General features: G+C 42.6%; 1 protein-coding gene across 1 annotated transcript in view; it reads left to right on the top strand.

Annotated features, from left to right (window-relative positions):
• Positions 1-20,018, top strand: part of gfra1b (gdnf family receptor alpha 1b) — a gene marked incomplete at both ends in the record, with an annotated part of 56,461 nt that overhangs the window by 22,094 nt on the left and 14,349 nt on the right. Inside the window, 2 exons of the mRNA XM_079492331.1 lie at positions 16,091-16,269; positions 18,658-18,830. Of these exons, the coding sequence (XP_079348457.1) occupies positions 16,091-16,269; positions 18,658-18,830 (352 nt within the window). The remainder of the gene's footprint in view (positions 1-16,090; positions 16,270-18,657; positions 18,831-20,018) is intronic.

Genomic DNA, 20,018 nt, shown 5'->3' with positions numbered 1-20,018 from the left:
TCCAGAAGTTCACACAATGGAGGTAATTGGCTCAAATTGTTAGACACGCCATTCTCCCTGGTTTAAATTGGAGATTTGGTTCTTCCTCCGGTTATTATTTTAATGCAAAATCCATTGTATGGTTTTAATGTTTGCAGTTCTGTATGGCGGCGGTTCTCGAAGTGGGGTCTGGGGACCCCTAGTGGCATGAAATAAAAATCTGTTTAACCACTTCTAAACCCTATAATGGTTGGATATGGTAATCTCTGCCTCTTGTCCTGGTGGAGATAACAAATATAAAATGAATAATAATGATAATGATAATGATAATGATAATGATAATGATTAATAATAATAATAATAATAAATAATAAAAAAAGGCTTTTTGGTTATTTCATTAAAACCGGAAAAGCATCTGTGTTGGTTTAGATTGTATGCAAAAATAGCAGATATGCAAGCTCACAGTGTGCCACTTCGTTCCACACTGAAAAATTGTACATCTGCTATTTTCTTTTGATCTTGAAAGTGACACAACTACTGATTAAGAAGGCATTTGTAGAATCTGCCTCCAGGTCTTAATGGGTAAAAAATAAAGAATCTATGAATAATCCCCCAGAAAAGAATCAATATGTTTTAGCAGTTCTAAATACACCATGATTGTCAATAACCACCCCTGCCTCGCTTCCCGCTGCGCTCCCATTGGCCTGTCCTCTGGGGGGAAGGTCCGCAGTGTTTATAAGCTCATTAACCCATTTAGGGCCTGACGTCGAAATAAAAAAAAAGTCTTCTGAAAGAATATAAATTCAAAGATTTGTGCCGCATTTTCACGATTTTTCAAAAATAGCAGACCTACAAGCTCGTAGCGCGCCACTCGGTGGCGCGCTATGAGCTTGTAGATCTGCTATTTTTCAGCAGCTAAAGTATAACATAATGCTTAGTTAAAACACCAAAAGGGGTTCCCGCCCAGAATGGCTTAATCCAAGGCAGAAAGCAGTGTGACACGGCGACCAACGGGCCGGCAGGGAATAAATCCTCCAGGAAAAAAAAGGACTGTGGAATTAAACGCTGCCTCATTTATAAATCAATGAACACAAAGGCCTTGAGAGATGCAACACGACACGGCGCGGTGCCGGGGCCTGTAGGGTGCTCTGTTCATCTGGCCCAACGGAGCGCAGCGGGGGAGGGGGCGTTGGGGGGGGGGGGGGGGGGGGTCGAATACCTTTGCCTTCCTCTGGGCTGGTAGAAGTATTCACATTTGTTACTTTTAAAGGAGCATTCAGTGATTTGGGTGATTTGGAAAACCACCCAGTCTGCCCCGGTAACAAAATGTGCACATGCACGCTCTACAGTGGGGGGAAGTGCAACAGGCCAACAGCATGTGCACCAAGGCCCGCCCCCACTCGATCATGATTGGAGGAAGGCCCCTCTCATCCTGATTGGATGAAGGCTTTGCCACCCGCCACCAAAACTGAAACTAGGGTTTTTTGACCCCAGGGGCTCACTGAGGGCCGGGAGGAACTCCTTATATGGTCAGCACACTCTATAGTAGGGAGGATTATCCAGAAAAAAAGAAAAAATAAGTGATATTTGAATTAAGTCAAATCACTGAATATACTTTTAAAGGAGAAATCCAAACCAAAACACATCAGAATCAGTCTATAATCCTGTCCCAAACTTATGTTGGCCTTGAGTTGTACTTGGTTACTTTCCACCACTGACCTTCCGCCGCAGTATTTATTAGACAGGTTGAAATAAAGTGCGCCCGTGCGTTTAAAATGAGTGTTGTCACGAGGCCAGACGTCCTTGTTGTCATGCAGACATTGTTGTCATCTCTCAGCTGGACTATGACTTTGATCTGTCTGTGCACATGTTTCTGTGCTGCTGATTCTCTTTCAAGGGTTTGATATTGTGGTTATTGAGCAAAAACCTTGAATAGATCTATTTATTGACTTTCTTTGTTTTCTATAAAATGCCTTCTAAATCAGTAGTTCTCAAACATTTTTGTGGCGACACCCGGAATGATAATACCAGTAAGACACCCTAAAGAGCGAGGTCACGCTGAAACAACAGGTCTGGGTAGGCCGTGAATAGTCCATAGCCGATCTACAAGCTCACAACGTGTCGATATAGATATATAAAAATGCCAAATAAGTTTAGTGATAAGGGATAAGGGGTGGCCAAGATAAGGCCATCTGTGTTTTGACACAGTTTATACCGGTTTGAAAAAAAGAGACTCTCCAATGAGGGCCTAGGGTGGGAGAGGGTCTAACAATAGGGTCTAACAATGAACCAATCAGTACCAACGGAACGTTGCCATGCTGTTGAGCTGTGCGCAGCTGACAGCTGCAGGCTGAGGAGTAATGATAGTAAGATAGTTGAGTGAATTATCATTCAGTACAGTACACACTACAGTGTTCATTTTGTTGGCTAAGACTAAAAGACTAGGTTTTTGATATTAGCCGACTAAGACAATTGCAGATGACTAACTTGGACTAAAACTAAATGTGTTCAAAATACTAAGATTAAATCAGAATTTGCTGTAAAATACACTGGCACAATTCACTAAAATGTTTCCTTCAAATGATTATCTCACTAGTTCATACAGCGCTTGGCTGGAGCTCTGACTGCGTTTAAGCTTGTCTCAATTATTACATCATGAGATATTATCGCAATTATTCTGCAGAATCGTAATACTCGTTTGCACGTTGAAACATTTTCACACTTAAAAATAAATAATCAAACTTAGTGGAAATAGCAAATCTGCAATCTTTTTTTAACGAAATGGCTATGTCAAATATTCATATATTTAAGCTATTTGTCATATCAGCCCTGTGCAAATTCTTATTACGAAACCTGAAAGGCAAACGGAAATTACATTTGTATTACAACACAATAATCTGTGTGACAATGAATCCTCAACTTAAATGGTGTAATCATGGACAGCCCTGCCTGCAATGTGTTACACTCACTGAACTGAGACACAGCGATGTGGTTCTGGGTCAATCGGCTGATTGTCCCCTCAGGCTATGGCATCTAAACTGTCTGAGTTAAATTAACAGTGATTGTACAATATGCATTGGTGTCCCAGAGGTAGAAATGCCATTAAATAGGTGGGCCGTATAGCCTAATTCAGGTCAAACCGGGGCCCTTGAAATGAAAATGGTTGAGAATCACTGCTAGAGCCGTAGAAATCTTCCCTATTATGGGGGTCCCTGTCAAATATATTTTCAAATGGGGGTCCGCAGGCTAATGAGTATAATTTTGGGGGTCCATAACATGATAAAGTTTGAGAACCACTGGTTCCCATACACCGGGTTGGTACCCATATATAATGTGGCCGCGGACACATTTTTATGGGTCCCTTTAATACATTTTTTTGTTGTTTTTGTTTTTTAATGTTATTTCAAAACATTTAAAAAAAAACATTCCCCCAAAAAGGAAAATCTTCCATGAATTCAAAACAAATTCAATTATTTGTTTTTTTCAGTAATTTCATGGAGATAATAAAAGGAAAATCAAATAAATTCCATAAAGAGGAAACAAATATTGTTTAAGAAATAGTGAAAATAGTCGATCGTCTATTTTCTCTAGTTTGGGTCCCGGGCAAACATGGTCACAGGTCTGAGAACCACTGATCTAAACCCCATTGTACTCACGTTTCAATGATGCTGTAACAGGTTGGTGTGACGAGTGGCCCCGAACTTACGTTGATCTCTAGTGATTGGTTAGGGAAAATCAATTCCCCTCCCCCTTTGTAATGGGTTAGAATGGAGCCGAAGCTTTGATAGTCAGACCATAAGGGTCCATTTGGTTCATATTAGATAATTTTACTTGGGAGCCCTAGGGACCGTGTGTGTGTGTGCGTGTGTGCGTGTGCGTGTGTGCGCTGCGAGAATTAAGTTATGAGTTCACCAATGCTGTCACAGTTCTTGGAAGAAGCTGTTGTTTTCCAATCACTTAGTCCTGATGCATACAGTATGGAGATAATGGCTTTATTGAGTGTGTGCAGGTGGGGAAATGGCTGCATACGCCTTTTTAATTTTCATGGATGATAAGACACAGGGAGATGTGCTACAGTACGTGTCAAAGGTCAACGATCATTTCAGCTCAGATGACGGATCAGTGCACGCCACTGTCACCCAACAACACACTAAATCCAAGGGTTTAGGTTCTGAACACTTATTTGTAACACTATTTAAACGTGTCACAGTGTTTAGATTATAAACAGAAGATCATGTTTAATCGCCTGTTACACTTTTTAAACACGTTTATGTATGTGTTTCAGTACACAATCAAAAGTCAGTCATATACATGTTTAATTCGAACACTAAACTGTTTGAGGTGTTCTTGTGAGGTGTTTGAGGTGTACTCGTGTTCTAGTGTAATTTATGACCATAAATAAACATTTAGAAAAGAAAATAAGGTCCACACACTGGACTGAGCTCCAAAGCTTAAAGATTTATTCTAACACCAAAGTGGACATGACGTTTCGAGCCTCACGGCTCTTCATCAGTATGAATTTGGCATTTAAAGATGGAGTGCCGTGATTTTCTTCCACCCTAAAACATGACCATCAGGTATTAGTATGCCTGGTTTGCCTGGTGGGTGGTGATGGGTGGTGATCCACCTGAACTGAAGCCGCACCCACAGCTGTTGTTGTATGATAAAGGGGGAGGAGTTAGGAGTGGAGATGATATTGTGATGTCACTATATCACTGTTTTTTTCATTGGCACATTTGACTGTCAAGGTTTCAGCCTCCAGGAAGAAACCCTAAGACATGCACATAACAACCACATCACCAAGGAGTCTCATGGCCTTGATATGGCATTGATTGTTTTTTTTTTTGTTTTTTTTACTTGACTTGGTTGCATGCCGAAAATAGCAGATCTACAAGCTGACAACGCGCCGAAGCATGAGACGTTGTGAGCTTATGGATCTGCTATTGTCAGAGTGCAGCACCCGAGCGCAACCAAACATAAAATGACTTTTGTTTTAATTCTACTGGACCTCTTCTCCACTAGTTCCTCCCTAACATTTTAGTCTAGTTTTGATCAAACTGGTAGGTCCTTGAAATAAAGATAGTTAAAAATCACTGCTATAGCCATCTGGTATATCTTTTCAAATGGGGAGGGGGGTCCGCGGGCTTACCAGGCTAATATGCCTCAATTTGGGGGTCCGCGACACACCAGTTACTACAGTAGCTATACTAGCTGCCTTCTGAATGTGACGCCAGAGAACAGAACATCCTTCCCAGAGAGGAGTGGAGTTGTGGCTGCTGTGAAGGTGAACATTAATTACATGCTCATTTTGCTGTCCCCTCAGCCATATTCTGCCTGTCCTTTTGTTGTCTGCAGATAAAGTGAGGTGCCCATAATTGTTGTGGCGTTGTTAAAGTGCATGTAATAACTTGCCACAGGTTAAAAGATTAATGGCGCGTCGCTAAGCCATTAAAACCGAGAAAGCACCTGTGTCATGTTAGATTTCAGCTATATATATTTAGCATATTGGTTGAATTGGCTAATACAAATAGCAGATAGGCCTATACAAGCTCATAGCGCGGCACAACGTGACTAATATGCTATGACCTTCTAGATCTGCTATTTTTGAAAAATCTAGAACATTTGTGACAAATCTTTCAAAAAAAAAAAAGAATTCTGATAATAATATGCTGGAGTTCCCTGGAACAAAATCCTTTGAGATGGGGGTTTTTGACATGAAAATGTTAGAGCACCAGTGATACAGCAGCATATGTTTTTTTTTCTTTTTCAGGAAACTGTTAGGGTTTAGAAGAGGTTTTGTAGAACCGGCCTCGGGTCTTTATGGATTAAGGAGCGCTCCGCTGTCGGCGTGCATAAAGTGCATGTTGATTGTTTGTTACTAGGACTTGACTTATAATGTCGCTCTGACGCTATGGTTTTCCGTGCTCTCTAAAGACCTGTTTACAAATATGCAAATCGATGTATTAAAAGGTTTTTGAACATTTTTGGAAGATATAATGATGCATTTGAGTGCAGTGGAAGATAACATTTTTCCATTTAGTGGCCAAGTGTATTTCCGTGTATTGTATGCATAGATAGTTTCAAACCATGCCATGGTTTACGAGAGTGTTTCGCAAACATTTTAGATTGAGACCCAAAAGATAAATGTGGTGTCTGCCCTGGACCCAAACTTACAAAAATACATTATGAATGTAGCTGTTAAACCCTGTTTAATGCTGCATCACAACGTCGATTTGCCACAACATACTAGCGTTATGTCCAGGGATGTTTACTGAAGCAATATTACATGAGAGGGTGTGCTTTACAGTAATTATTGGCACAAAGCGTTGCTGCAGGAACGAGGCTTTAGCATCTGTTGTCGTTGCATATGGGATATATTATGGAACATGACTATGATTATGCCGTCAATAGAGGGTATGCGCATGTATAAAATGAATGGCAGATCGAGTGGCAAATCGAGTGGCAAAGTGAGTGACAAAGTGAATTTAAGGTTGTTTAAAGTAATTTCATGCAATCAGATAGGACTTTTCTGTTTGTATGTATGGGCTGTCAAGGCCAGAAAGTAGTTTTTTGCCAGTCAGTAGGCATTCCTGCATAACTTCCGGGTATGATGATGATGTCACGCATACCCTCTATAGTTTAACTGCAGCTACTTGGTGTGTTATGAACAGAACGCACGCACGCACGCACGCACGCACGCAGGCACGCATGCAGGCAGGCACGCACGCACGCACGCACGCACGCACGCACGCACGCACGCACGCACACACACACACACACACACACACACTTTCTTACACTCTTATTCATAATCCCATTCTCTCCATATTATGCGTCACGATTAAGTGACTGTAATACAGCTTCTTCCAAGAACTGTGACGGCATTGGTGAAGCGCACACACACATACACAGGGAGGCACACACACACACACACACACACACACACACACACACACACACACACACACACACACACACACACACACACACACACACACACACACACACTCTGTTCTCTTTGCTTATGATGCCAAGTACAGTGGATGGTTCCCCGTGGCCTCCCCTTATTTGAAGACCTCAAGATCTTAAGACTTATTATTGTATGTACAGTATTGGATGCTTTTATTTAACACACTATGATGACTTTATGACGGACTCACAGTTTATGGCATTTTCATTTAGCGGATGAGCTAATCCGTTTGTTGTATGTTCCATACAGTGACAATAAACATTAGGCCAAATTGATAACCATTTCTATCTCTGAGACTGGGGACACCAATCTACAGTGTCAAATCATCAGTGCTAATTTAACTCTGAGAGTGGAACGGGTCCATTTGGTTCCATTTGTACACTCAGAGTTACAGACCCGTACGGGTCCATTTGGTTCCATTTGTACACTCTCAGAGTTACAGATCTGTACGGGTCCATTTGTACACTCTCAGAGTTACAGATCTGTACGGGTCCATTCCATTTGGCTGCTATACTTCCTAACTATCAGGGCCGTGTTGACATTTGTCTCTCTTTCTTTTTTGCACAGGTGTCCTCCCCCCCCCCCCATGACAGAGCATAGGCATTTGCCTAGTTTGCCTGTGCATAAAAACGGCCCTGACTCTCAATACGTTGGAAGTTACCCCCCAAGGACCCCTCAAAGTACCACCGCTGAAAGGAAATGTCTCCTTTATTCTGAGCGTTAATATTGCACTATGATGTTACACTTAGCCCCCACATGCCATCTCCCTTATCATCTCCCAACCCTGCTATCAATCTGATCTGTCCATTAATCCTGGCTAATGGGGCAGCAGCTGCTGCTATTTGGCTTCAATAGTTTTTTTTTTTTTACGTCATTGTGCCAACAATCAGTGTAATAATTACCCTGTCCCCTGCTGTCTGCAAAATGAGCCAGTGCAATACTTCATAAAACGGATATGCGTGTTTAACCTTTACTTAAACCAGAGCTTGTTGGAGAAATTACAATCTGTCTTGCAAGGGAGGCAGATATAGAGAGTATGCGCATGCTTAAAGTGAATGGCACATCGAGTGGCAAATCGAGTGGCAAAGCAACATGCAAAGTGAGTTTAACATTGTTTAACGTTGTTTAATGCAATCAGATAGGACTTTTCTGTGTGGATGTATGGGCTGTCAAGGCCAGAAAGTAGTTTTTTACCACTCAGTAGGCGTTCCTGCATAACTTCCTGGTTTGATGATGATGTCACGCGCATACCCTCTATAAGCTGAGCATTGACAAGTTACATTGAGAGTCTACAAATGGAACCAAATGGACCCATTACGGGTCTGTAACTCTGAGAGTGTACAGATGGAACCAAATGGACCCGCATCACCGACAGAGTTCTGGGGGTCCGTGGGCCTAAGGCACATCAAACTGGGGGTCCTTCATGGGGGTGTTGATCTACACACATAGTCAGATGTGTGGGGGGCTCTGTCAGAGTAACCCGTCTGTCCGTGTCCCTTTTATGCCCATAAATGGAGATCCCTGATTTGGAGATCCCTGAGGTCATCAGTATCTGAATCGTAAATCAGTAAATCTGAAAACAATGTATAAAATTCACACTTGTGTGAAGTGAGGGGTGCCCACTGTGGCTGCCTGTATTTATAAAATCACACCCGTGTGAAGTGAGGGACGCTAATATAATATATTAAAGTCTAACTCATGTTGCTATGATTAGGTGATGTAATGGTGATGTAAAACAAACGGTGACAAAACAAACGGCATTTAATGTTTGCGTTAGGGACAAGATGACGTACATTTTCCCTTCATTGTCAATGGCGTTTTTAAATCAAACATTGAACTAAAAACAAACATTAAACCTGTATATAGGAGGGGCTAGCGCCCCTCAATAATAATAATATAAATACAGGCAATATGAATTATATTGTCCACTTGATGTATACGTCGTTATTCACTGCCCTAAAATCCATAGACTTGGCTGACAAGCCTGCCATATGACGTAATCTTAAAAAGCCATGTATTGGAGGGGCCAGCGCCCCTCTAAAAGAAGCATCTGAAAATGTCGGCTAACCAGCTGTGACTGACATGTGGATGTGAAGGTTACGTCTTCCTCAGAGTGGGTGAGTTACATGTACTGTACTTACTGTACATCTCAAACTCAGACACCCAGACAGTGTCAAATGGGGTCCAGTTAAATGAACAGAGCGAAAATGTCACTGCAGAATTATGGTAATTATGATGAGCACTTTCTCTACACTGTTAGACTAACATGCCAGCCATGAAATATGGACTCATTTCCCAGAAGCAGCGCTTGCATTGTACTCTACAGTAGCTGTGCATGCGTGTGCGAGGGCACATGCACAAATATATAGAAGAATGTGAGACATACTGCATAGCAATTGTGAGAACAAAAGAGAAAATGTTTTTTTTGTTTAAAAATGTTAGGTAGAGATTAGGCTCGGAGTTATGGCTTAGTTGTGTGCCGGTGTCGTGCACAGAAAACAGATTTACAAGCTCGCATGAGCCCATGTGAGCTTGTAGATCGGCTCTCCTATAGCATGGGCAAAATGCAGAGGACAAAATTAATGTCATGTACTGTATTATATTATGTGCAAACGAAATTAGTACGGACCAAATAATTATTACTATTATAATTTGTGGTGTCAGTCAGGGTTAGGGCTAAAAATGTCACAAATTGTACAAATGCCATTCATAAAAAGTGCGTGCGTGCGTGCGTGCGTGCGTGCGTGCGTGCGTGCGTGCGTGCGTGCGTGCGTGCGTGCGTCCTGATAGAGGGGGCATGCTGGCAGTACGGTATTGGTATATCCCGAGATATTTTCACATTCTGCTAACAACCCACTTTTCTATCCCAACCCCACCAGTTCAGAGACAGAAGGCGAAAGTTTTCCCTCCCATCTTCAAACCCCACCGCTCTCTCTCTCTCTCCTGCTCTCTCCAGAACAAACCCCTCAGTATCACGTTGCACCCCCCCCCCCCCCCCCCCCCCCCAAGCCAGGCCACCAGGGCCAAGCTTTGATACCCAGGATAAGTGACAGGTGACAACAACAACGGCAGACGAGCACTGCGGAATCTGACCCCGTGACCTGTTAAAAATCAGCCTGACACAAAAAACCTTTTCCGACACGCCGACGGGCAGCCTGGGTAAAAAAAAAAAAAAAGCCTGAGTTAAATACTTGGGTTCCGATCTACAAGCTCACAGCGTGTCACGGCCGTTATGCGTTGTGAGCTTGTAGATCGGCTATTTTTCACACGGACATAATGGGTTGATGGGAATCCTAATCCTAAGAGACTAATGATGATTGTGTCCTGAGGTGGTGTGCTTGCTAATACAGAGAATATGAGAAGCTTATTGTGATGCGCCATTGTGATGTCCACCGCACTCATACAACGTCGGTGAAACTCGAGTCGTGAAACTCCGCTTATTAGCAGTAATATATGTTCTTTCACAGGCGTCTATGTGCCACTGAGGGCTATAGGCCATTTACCACCTGTTACATGTTAGATGGAACATATGTGACCCCTTCCAGTATTTTCACCCACAAGTCGGCTCTAATGAAACTCCACAATAGACCAAAATACCTTACAGTTGGAATGTTAAAGAATGTTTTTATTCCATCAGAAAGTCGTTTTAGTGTCATTAAGTCGTTGTAATTACATTGCAAAAATGTCTCTGTAATTAAAGATTATTTGCGTATTTTGGGGGTGTGAACATTCCTGCACGCATTTACATAGAGTCGTTTCGATTGGTAGCTATCTTTGTTCTCCAGCTCAAGCCGCCCAGATTAGTTGCAGTGTTTCTGTGACACAAAAGTTGCGAAATAATTATGCGGAAAGTTGAAACTATGCGGAAGATTTTTAAATGTGAAAAGTTGTGAAATATGCAGAAACGTAAGAAAATATGCACGGTTTTATGCCATTAAATATGCAGGTATCCCTGCAAACAGCAGATCTGCAAGCTCACAATGCAGCGTATCGTAGCACACATTGTGAGCTTGCAGATTGCCTTTTTTGTGATGATCAAACATGGCATTAATTCATGAAGAAACATACATTGACGATAATAAGGAAGTTGTACTTTATGTGTTAAGTAAAGTGTTGTCTAGGTAGCAGGTAGCAGTGGGTTAGGGCAGGGGTTCTAAAACTTGTCAAGGACACCCAAATGTATATGTTTTTGGCTGCGGACAGCCATCTTCTTTTTTCCTTTCTTTTTTTTTTTTTTACCACATTTTTAATATTTTTGTGCAAGCTCCCAGAGTTGAGGTCTGTACACTACAGATTAAAGTACACAGTTGTTATTAAAGAGCCACTTCACCCCTTTTGCAACCAGATCTTATTTTAATGACCTTCCTGGGGTTTTTATATGGGTAATATGTGTTTTTAGATATTTCAGTATTTCAAAGTGTCCATGGGCTCCATGATGTCATGGACACTGGGCTCACTTATTTCCTGGACTACATGTTGTCTCAGTAAAACAGCCCTCCCTCTATCCACAAGGAGGAGCAGTGGACCAAAGCATTATGGGAATTGTAGTCCAGGAAGGAAGTGAGCCCAGTGTCCATGACATCACGGAGCCCATGGATACTTTGAAATACTAAAACATCTAAAAACACATATTACCCACGTATAAACCCCAGGAAAGTGTTTCTTGTCTCCCAAGCATCATTCAAATGATGATTCAAATCTGGTTGCAAAAGGGATGAAGTTGCACTTTAACTTTGTTGTCCAAATACGATGCTTATTTACGATGCTTATTTTCACAATACATCATTTTCTCTCTATAGACAAGTGCATGAAGTGACGTGCAATGAGCTTGTACATCTTCTATTTTTGAATAGCCAACAAATGGAGCCCGGGGGGAACTAAGTATATAGGGTTTAAGTGGTTAATAGATGGGACGGGTTCAAATTGCAGCACGTATGTGCAAATGTACAGCGACAATTAACCTTTCCCCCTTAATTATGATGTGGTGACCATGGCATACTGTATACGACCTGTAATGTACAGTATGTGATGTGAAACCCAATGCCCTCCGGACCTCACCATGCAGACTTTTAGAAACCACAAGTCACTCAGATTTAATAACTGTCTTTTAACAATTAGGGGCTGTCTCCTAACTGCAGAAAGCGGATATAGAGCTGCATGGACACGCCTGTCTGCCATGCATTTCTACGGTACTGGTTGCTGCTGGTTGTCCCATGCAGGTGTAAGCTTATATACTTAGGGGGGTGGGGGGTTGAGCCTTTTCTGTTAATTAATTTTACTATATTTAATATATATATTATATATTGTTTATTTTAACCCATTTAGACCTGACGTCGAAATTTAAAAAAAAAAGTCTTCTGAAAGAATATATATTCAAAGATTTGTGCCGCATTTTCACAATTTTTCAAAAATAGCAGACCTACAAGCTCGTAGCGCGCCACTCGGTGGCGCGCTATGAGCTTGTAGGTCTGCTATTTTTCAATAGCTAAAGTATAACATAATGCTTAGTTAAAACACCAAAAACACCAACAATCCTCTCTCTCTCACTGTGTCAGTGATAAAAGGGTGCCTGCCTTTGCACCACAGGGCCACAGTTACTGGCAGATGTAAGCGGTGATGTTGAGTTCTCTCATGATTTGATTTGGTGCAGTAATGAGCGTTGTTATTAGATTATGGGTTGGAATGTAGCAAGGTCATCATTTAGAGGATATCAGACAAAAAGGCAAATGTATTTGTGTTTAAATTGTGGTGGATAATATGGTAACGTCACAGTATTTGAAGATATGTTATATGCTAATGCTATATGATGGCCTGACAGACAAAATGCTCAATTTATAATGGTTGATTTTAATGTTAGAAATATCAAAGTCATGGTGTGACATGTTTGCGATGCTTTTGTATGATCTCTCTCTCTCCTTCTCTCTCTCTCTCGTGCACGCACGCACACACACATACACAATTACACACACACACAAACTCTCAGGAACGTGCACGCGTTTGCGTGCGTGCGCACACTATACGTACGTAACTTGTGAGGTTTGGGTATTCAGGGGGGTTAGGATTAAACATTTTAGAGGTTACCTTTAAGGTAGTGGTTTATCAAGGTCCATTATGTATTTGGCATTTGAGCCACGTACTGTACAGACCACTATTGAGGTTTAGCCTCTCAGCCCCAACCTAAAGAATATGTTGTTATTTTTGGATAGGATTTGAGGCACAATTCCATGCTGTTTTGATGTTGGTGGTACCATATGAGTGATAATAGGCAAATGTTGATTGGAATAATATTTATTTTACATCTCATAATTGTGTAGACTTCTTGTAAATTAAGTAATGCATATGTTTAACAATTTAACTCTTGAGAGCGTAAAATGAAACCAAATGGAATCATTTTACACTCTCAAGAGGTAAAGGTCTACAAGGGTCCATTTGGTTCATCATTTAGCTGGGGACCATGGAATTCTTTCAAGGTGCTTTAGGGGTTGGAGTTATGTCTAGTTTATACTTGTCACATACTGAGAAAAGCTGATCTACGAACTCACTTTATTTTAGCTCCTAACTCCTGACTTGGGGCTAAAGATTGCCAAACACTTAAACATTTTAATTTGTGGTGTGTGTGTGCGTGTGTGCGTGCGTGCGTGCGTGCGTGCGTGCGTGCGTGCGTGCGTGCGTGCGCATGTGAGTGTGGGGGGGGCACGGTGTCAGGGATGTGTGGAGGTGAGATATGATGAGGACAAAACGGAAGGACAGCAGCCAGTCAGAGCCTTGAAACACACATGCACACACACACACACACACACACACACACACACACACACACACACACACACACACACACACACACACACACACACACTCTCTCTAACATACAGTACGGACACAAATGTTCATCCTTGCTGTCGGGCAGAAACCTCTTATCGATCGCCATATTCCATATTGTTGTGTTTTGTTTGTAAATGAACGCCCCACTTGATCGTACTAACCACAGCGTCACACAAAAGCATCAACAATAGCAGATCTGTGAGCTCGAAGAGTAACTGCTTGGGACTCATGAGGTTTCCACCCGACAGAGACGATATTATAATTCACTCTGTGAGTGATTGTGTGCACCTGTCCTTCGCATATCTCGAGAACCGGGCCGAACAATCGACTTCAACTTGGCGTGTCTGAAGGTGATTACAGTATATAGACTATGGTTATCAGTGGTGGAAAAAAGTACTCACATGTGTTACTTAAGTAAAAGTATCAATACTGCAATGTAGAACTACCCCCTTATCAAAAAGTACATACAAATAATAAAGTACATACAAATGTACTTAAAGTACCAAAAGTAGAAAGTACTCATTGTGCAGAATGCCCCATATCACAAGTTCAAAATGTACAAAAAGAATTGTTGGCTGCAATATAGTATATTTTGTAATAATAATTAAAATGTTTTCAAATAAATGTAGTGGAGTAAAAATACAATATTTACCTCTGAGATGTAGAGTTGGAAATTGAAAATACTCAAGTATGGTACAAATACCTTAAAATTATACTTAAGTACAGTACTTAAGTAAATGTACTAGTTACTGTACACTGCTGATGGTTATGGCTGAGCATTAGTCAGACAGCGTGGCTTCGTGTGCAGTTAGAGTTAGAGACAGGGTTGGTAATCAACGCACCGTCGGAGTAATGGCGACGGCTCGTCGTGCTGACATGACCGTGATAGCGTGGTCCGCCCACCCCCCCGCCCTCCAGCCATATTAGCCAATTTTCATCTTTGCTATTGTAGGCATGACACGAAGAGAACAGAGGTGGCACAAGAACAACTTGTTTGAATTTGCATTTCCAATTTAGTGCCCTCGTCCGCAGCGACTTACAAAAGCGCAAAGTCGGAGCAAGCGGCCTGAACATTTGTCAGGCACTGACAGGATAAGTGTGTTGGGAGTAATTAGAGTGCAAGGAGAGCAAGGAAGAAAGGATAACTACACAACCAGCGTCAGTCTGAGTAGATTAGGAGGCGGTGCGGCTGGCGCAGATCTGTGTTCAACCTGCAGTCTGAAAGGTCACCACTGTGTTTACAGTGAGGAGATGCAGCAGGTGACATGTTGTGTTCCTTTGCAGACACAGATCCACCAGTTTCACCACCTATCGAGATCTCAGAAGCAGTATAGCAAGTACAGTTGGGTGCCACCGATATTGTCCTTTTCTTTTTGCTGAGGTTTGCGTGATCTGCGCAAAAGGACAGTTAACCCATTTTGGGCGGGAACCCCTTTTGGTGTTTTAAACATTATGTTATAATTTAGCTATTGAAAAATAGCAGATCTACAAGCTCATAGCGCGCCACCGAGTGGCGCGCTACGAGCTTGTAGGTCTGCTATTTTTGAAAAATCGTGAAAATATTTATTTCAGAAAACTGGAGGATTTAGAAGGATTTTTTTAAATTTTGAGGTCAGGCCTAAATGGGTCAAATGATAAGGGACAATATCGGTGGCACCCAACTGTAGCATTCTTTAGCACCCACAACCATGCCATGTGTTCAAAGTCACCCGACCATGTGCGCATGCCTACTGTAACTGCAGCGAGTTGCTGTCATGTGATTGGTTGATTAGAAATGTGCGTTACATGGTTCCTCAAACTTTTTACCTCAAGACCCAAAAGAGAAATTAGATGTTTGCCCAGGACTCAAACTACAGAAATTAGCAAGTGCATGTGTCACTTTGTGCCAAGTTTTTTTCTGACTTTATATATTGTCAATTACTGGCATGAGAGGAGGTGGAGTTAGTTCCTTTAGCAGATATTTTGAGGATCCAATGGAGTTAAGACGTTTTGTCCGAAGTGCTTTTTACTACTTTTCATTAGTTTGATATTTTATTTGCTTTATTTTATGTATGAAATGTTGGAATTGTTTTAATTGAGGAAAAGTTGAGATTTTTTAGAGAGAGAGAGAGAGGAATTGGAAAAAAAGGAGATTATTTACTCACAAGTCGCGACCAATACAAATTGGTCTGCGACCCAATGTTGGTCCCGACCCACTGATCGGGAAACAGTACTATAGTGTACCTAATACATTTCTCTCTCTCTCTCTCTCTCTCTCTCTCTCTCTCTCTCTCTCTCTCTCTCCCTCTCCCTCTCCCTCTCCCCCTCCCTCCCTGTTAGGAGAGCCTCCCTCCAACAAGGAGAACAGCTGTCTGAACGCGGCGAAGGCATGCAACCTGAACGACACGTGTAAGAAGTACCGCTCTGCCTACATTAACCCCTGCACCACCCGGGTGTCCGCCTCCGAGGTCTGCAACAAACGCAAGTGCCACAAGGCCCTGCGGCAGTTCTTTGACAAGGTAAATACAGTAGTTCTCAGGACCCCCAAAATCATATGTATTTTGGACCTCGGACCGCCATCTGAAAAGGTTTTGTGACAAGGTCCCCCCGCTCCTAGCCTGGTGAAACCACTCCCCCTGCTGGACAACATTTGCATTCTGCCAGCAGGGAGAGTCTGGGAACTCTCAGGCAGAGATGATGTACTCCGGTCCAATTCTGTCCGGAGCGATATGCGGCTGTATGAGGCCGTTAGAGGCGGGATCAACGCGAGACTTATGACATATTGAAGCGCTGCCACAGCGCAAATGTAAACACAACCTAACAAGACTACAACTCGAAATTGTTATGGAGATATCAAATGTTTGTCCCGCTGCTTCCGGGTTCATCGTTTCTGCTTGAGAGATCCCAGATGCAGGCAGGAGGAGGGTAGCCTGGTTAATAAACCAGACCGAATCAGCCGTTGGCAAAAAAAAGTTGCCTACCAGCGGATTACGGTCTGGCGAGGCTCAGTAGCACGCCTCTTTCCTACAGCAGAGAACAGGTCGGACCAATCGGGACACGGTATGCAATATAGGCGGGCTTTGGTACAGTGACGTTCAATGCTTGAGACTTTTGACTGACAGTAGCTCTGACCAATTGCATCAAAGAGAAAATGTTCCCCGGGAAATGAAATCCAAGTGGAGCCAGCCCAGACTGATATACCGCAACAGTGTTGTGTGATATTAGTCTGGCTTATTAGCCAGGCTAGGAGGAGGGAACTGGTGAACTCAATACTGTCAGGTTACCCAGCTCCCTCAGAAGAGAAGATTACATTTTTTTATACTGCACACGCACACCTGCACGCACGCACGCACACACACACACACACACACACATGCACACGCATTATTATTTTTTACATTTGGATCCTGGAGTCAGGTTACATAATACCAATAATACTTTATGATTCATACTGATTCATAATTAGTTGTACACCGGTGTCGCTTGTCAAAAAATAGTAGACCAACCAACTAGCTACAGTCTACAACTAGAAAAAGTGCCCTTCTGGGCACAGGTCTCCACCAGGAGGATAGGAGTGTGTGTGATGTTTGGCTAAATGTTTAGGAGTAATATAAACATGTTTTTTTGTTTGTTTGTTTCTTGCAACAATTTTCTTAATTTTGTTGAGGAAATGCAGAGCCAGATCACTCATAGCATCTCTGAGGATAGAATTCTGGATGAGCAGGACATGTGCAGCATTTTGTGCAAAACGGGCTACTCCTGAAAACTTTGGAAGGCAATCTTAGCTAATCAGTGTAGAATCTGAGAAATCCAACAGGCTCGTCTTGATCACATGACTACAGAGATCATGTGTACTGATTTGCGTGAGATTTGGATGAAATCTGTGCGACTAACATAAACAATGTGTTTTGCAGAAATCGGCCTCATGGTGGCGCTATAACCGGCAGATGTGGAGGGATGCAGGGAAAATGTTTTTCCTTGGCCTCTAGGGAGTGCACATACATAAATTGTCGATGCAGTCGAAACAGGATTTGGCCTGTTATAGCGCCACCGTGAGGCTGATTTGGGGAAAAAATTGTGGAATGTCGTCCTCGGCCTAGTGGAAATGTGAGTGTATAATTTCATCAAAATTGGACACTGTGTTTGTGATTTGTGGCATTTTGTTCGAAACGGACCAATCATGTGAGCTTTGGAAGCCAATCTTAGCCAATCAGGATGGAAGATGGGAAATTGTGCAGATCTGTGTTGATCACATGACTATGGAGATAGTGTATACCGAATTGTGTGATGTATGGATAAAATGTGTACGAGTCATCTACAGAAATGTGTTTTGCCTAAATCGGCCTCATGGTGGCGCTATAACAGGCCGTTGAGGAATATTTGGGGCAGAGGTTCATCGTTGGCATCCAGGGAGTGTGTGTGCAAAGTTTGGCATGGATCGGGCCAGCGGTGCCGGACATTAGCTGATAACGGACGGACGGAAGGACGGACGGACGGAAGGAAGGACACACACACACACGGACGGAGTGCAAAACATACTCTCTCCCCATTCCTTCGGCCTGGTGGAGACAATTATGGCACTATTTATGGCACCATTTCTGTCTACTCACTCTGTGTCTCATTGGTGGGCTATGTGGATAGTTTAGATTTCAAAGTTGTAAGTATACAAAACTAATACCAACACTAAGACTAATAAAAGCTTACTAAAACTATTAGCATTTTTAAGAATAAAAACTATAGCAAATCGGCTCTAAAAACTTTAATTAATTAGAGAATAAATAAATACTAAAACTAAACTAAAATGACAATTCCAAAACTATTATAACCTTGACTTGGAGTGGACCTAGTGCACAATAGGCACATTATTGTTTTTTTGTGTGTGTGTGTGTGTGTGTGCGTGTTTGCAGGTCCCTCCTAAACACAGCTATGGCATGCTGTTCTGCTCGTGTCCACCGGGGGACCTGTCTGCGTGCGCAGAGCGCAGGCGGCAAACCATCGTCCCCATCTGCTCCTACGAGGACAAAGACACGCCCAACTGTATGACCGTGCAGAACTCATGCAAGACCAACTACATCTGCAGGTACACTCCTACAGCTGTAGGCTATATGGCTACTAAACTATAACGAACAATGTGCGTCGACTACCTTTTTTGAGTGGTGCAACCACTCCAAGGAACAGCAATGTCCGTGTTCACCTACATATGTGACTCGTGTTCACCTATGTAACTTGTGTTAATGTGTGTGACTCATGTGTGACTCATGAGTACCAGTAGGGGCACTGCTGTTGTGCCAGAAAGCAATTTGGAACGATCCGCCAGAGAGGCGGAATTTGGAACGATCCGCCAGAGAGGTGGAACTTGGAACGATCCGCCAGAGAGGCGGAATTTGGAACGATCCGCCAGAGAGGCGGAATTTGGAACGATCCGCCAGAGAGGCGGAATTTGGAACGATCCGCCAGAGAGGTGGAACTTGGAACGATCCGCCAGAGAGGCGGAATTTGGAACGATCCGCCAGAGAGGCGGAATTTGGAACGATCCGCCAGAGAGGTGGAATTTGGAACGATCCGCCAGAGAGGCGGAATTTGGAACGATCCGCCAGAGAGGCGGAATTTGGAACGATCCGCCAGAGAGGTGGAATTTGGAACGATCCGCCAGAGAGGTGGAACTTGGAACGATCCAGTCTAGCCACTGAACGTGGAACGATCCACTGTAGACCAGAGGCAATTGGAACGATCCGTCGTAGAAACCCCCCACCAGAGTGAGGACAGAATAAGTAAAATTAAATAAAATACCTACCTTATAGGATTAGGCTAAAAGCACACTCCTTACCTGTCGGGAAGGAGCCACCCCCTGTGGAAGGAGACTGTATAACTTTGACATTGACTTTGAGTTTGAAGTGTGGGACACAACCACTAGTGAGATGAAAGGTCTGGTTAGACAAGACAGGTACAGATAACTAAAGAAAGAGGGAGAAAGGGAGAGGGGAGTTGCACCACTCGGTTCACACGGGTGTGATTTTTGATTTTGATTTTTTACTGACGAGAACTAATTTAAATATAAATATATTGGCAATGGTGTCAACAAATACAAAATAAACTCAAATGGGTGAAGAGTTTCAGTAGAAGAGTAGTAGAGGCATTTTGTTGTGCTCGGGTGTTCTGAAAAAGGCACATCTACAAGATCACAACATTGCATTAAAATCACATGCTATTTAGTCGACTAAAACTAAATGGAATTTTATTCAAAAGACTATGACTACAACGAAATCAA

The sequence above is a fragment of the Electrona antarctica genome, assembly GCF_951216825.1.
Source record: "Electrona antarctica genome assembly, chromosome: 22".
NCBI lineage: Eukaryota > Metazoa > Chordata > Actinopteri > Myctophiformes > Myctophidae > Electrona > Electrona antarctica.
The sequence above is the reverse complement of the archived record's forward strand: the minus strand, read 5'-3'. Positions and strand labels throughout refer to the sequence as shown.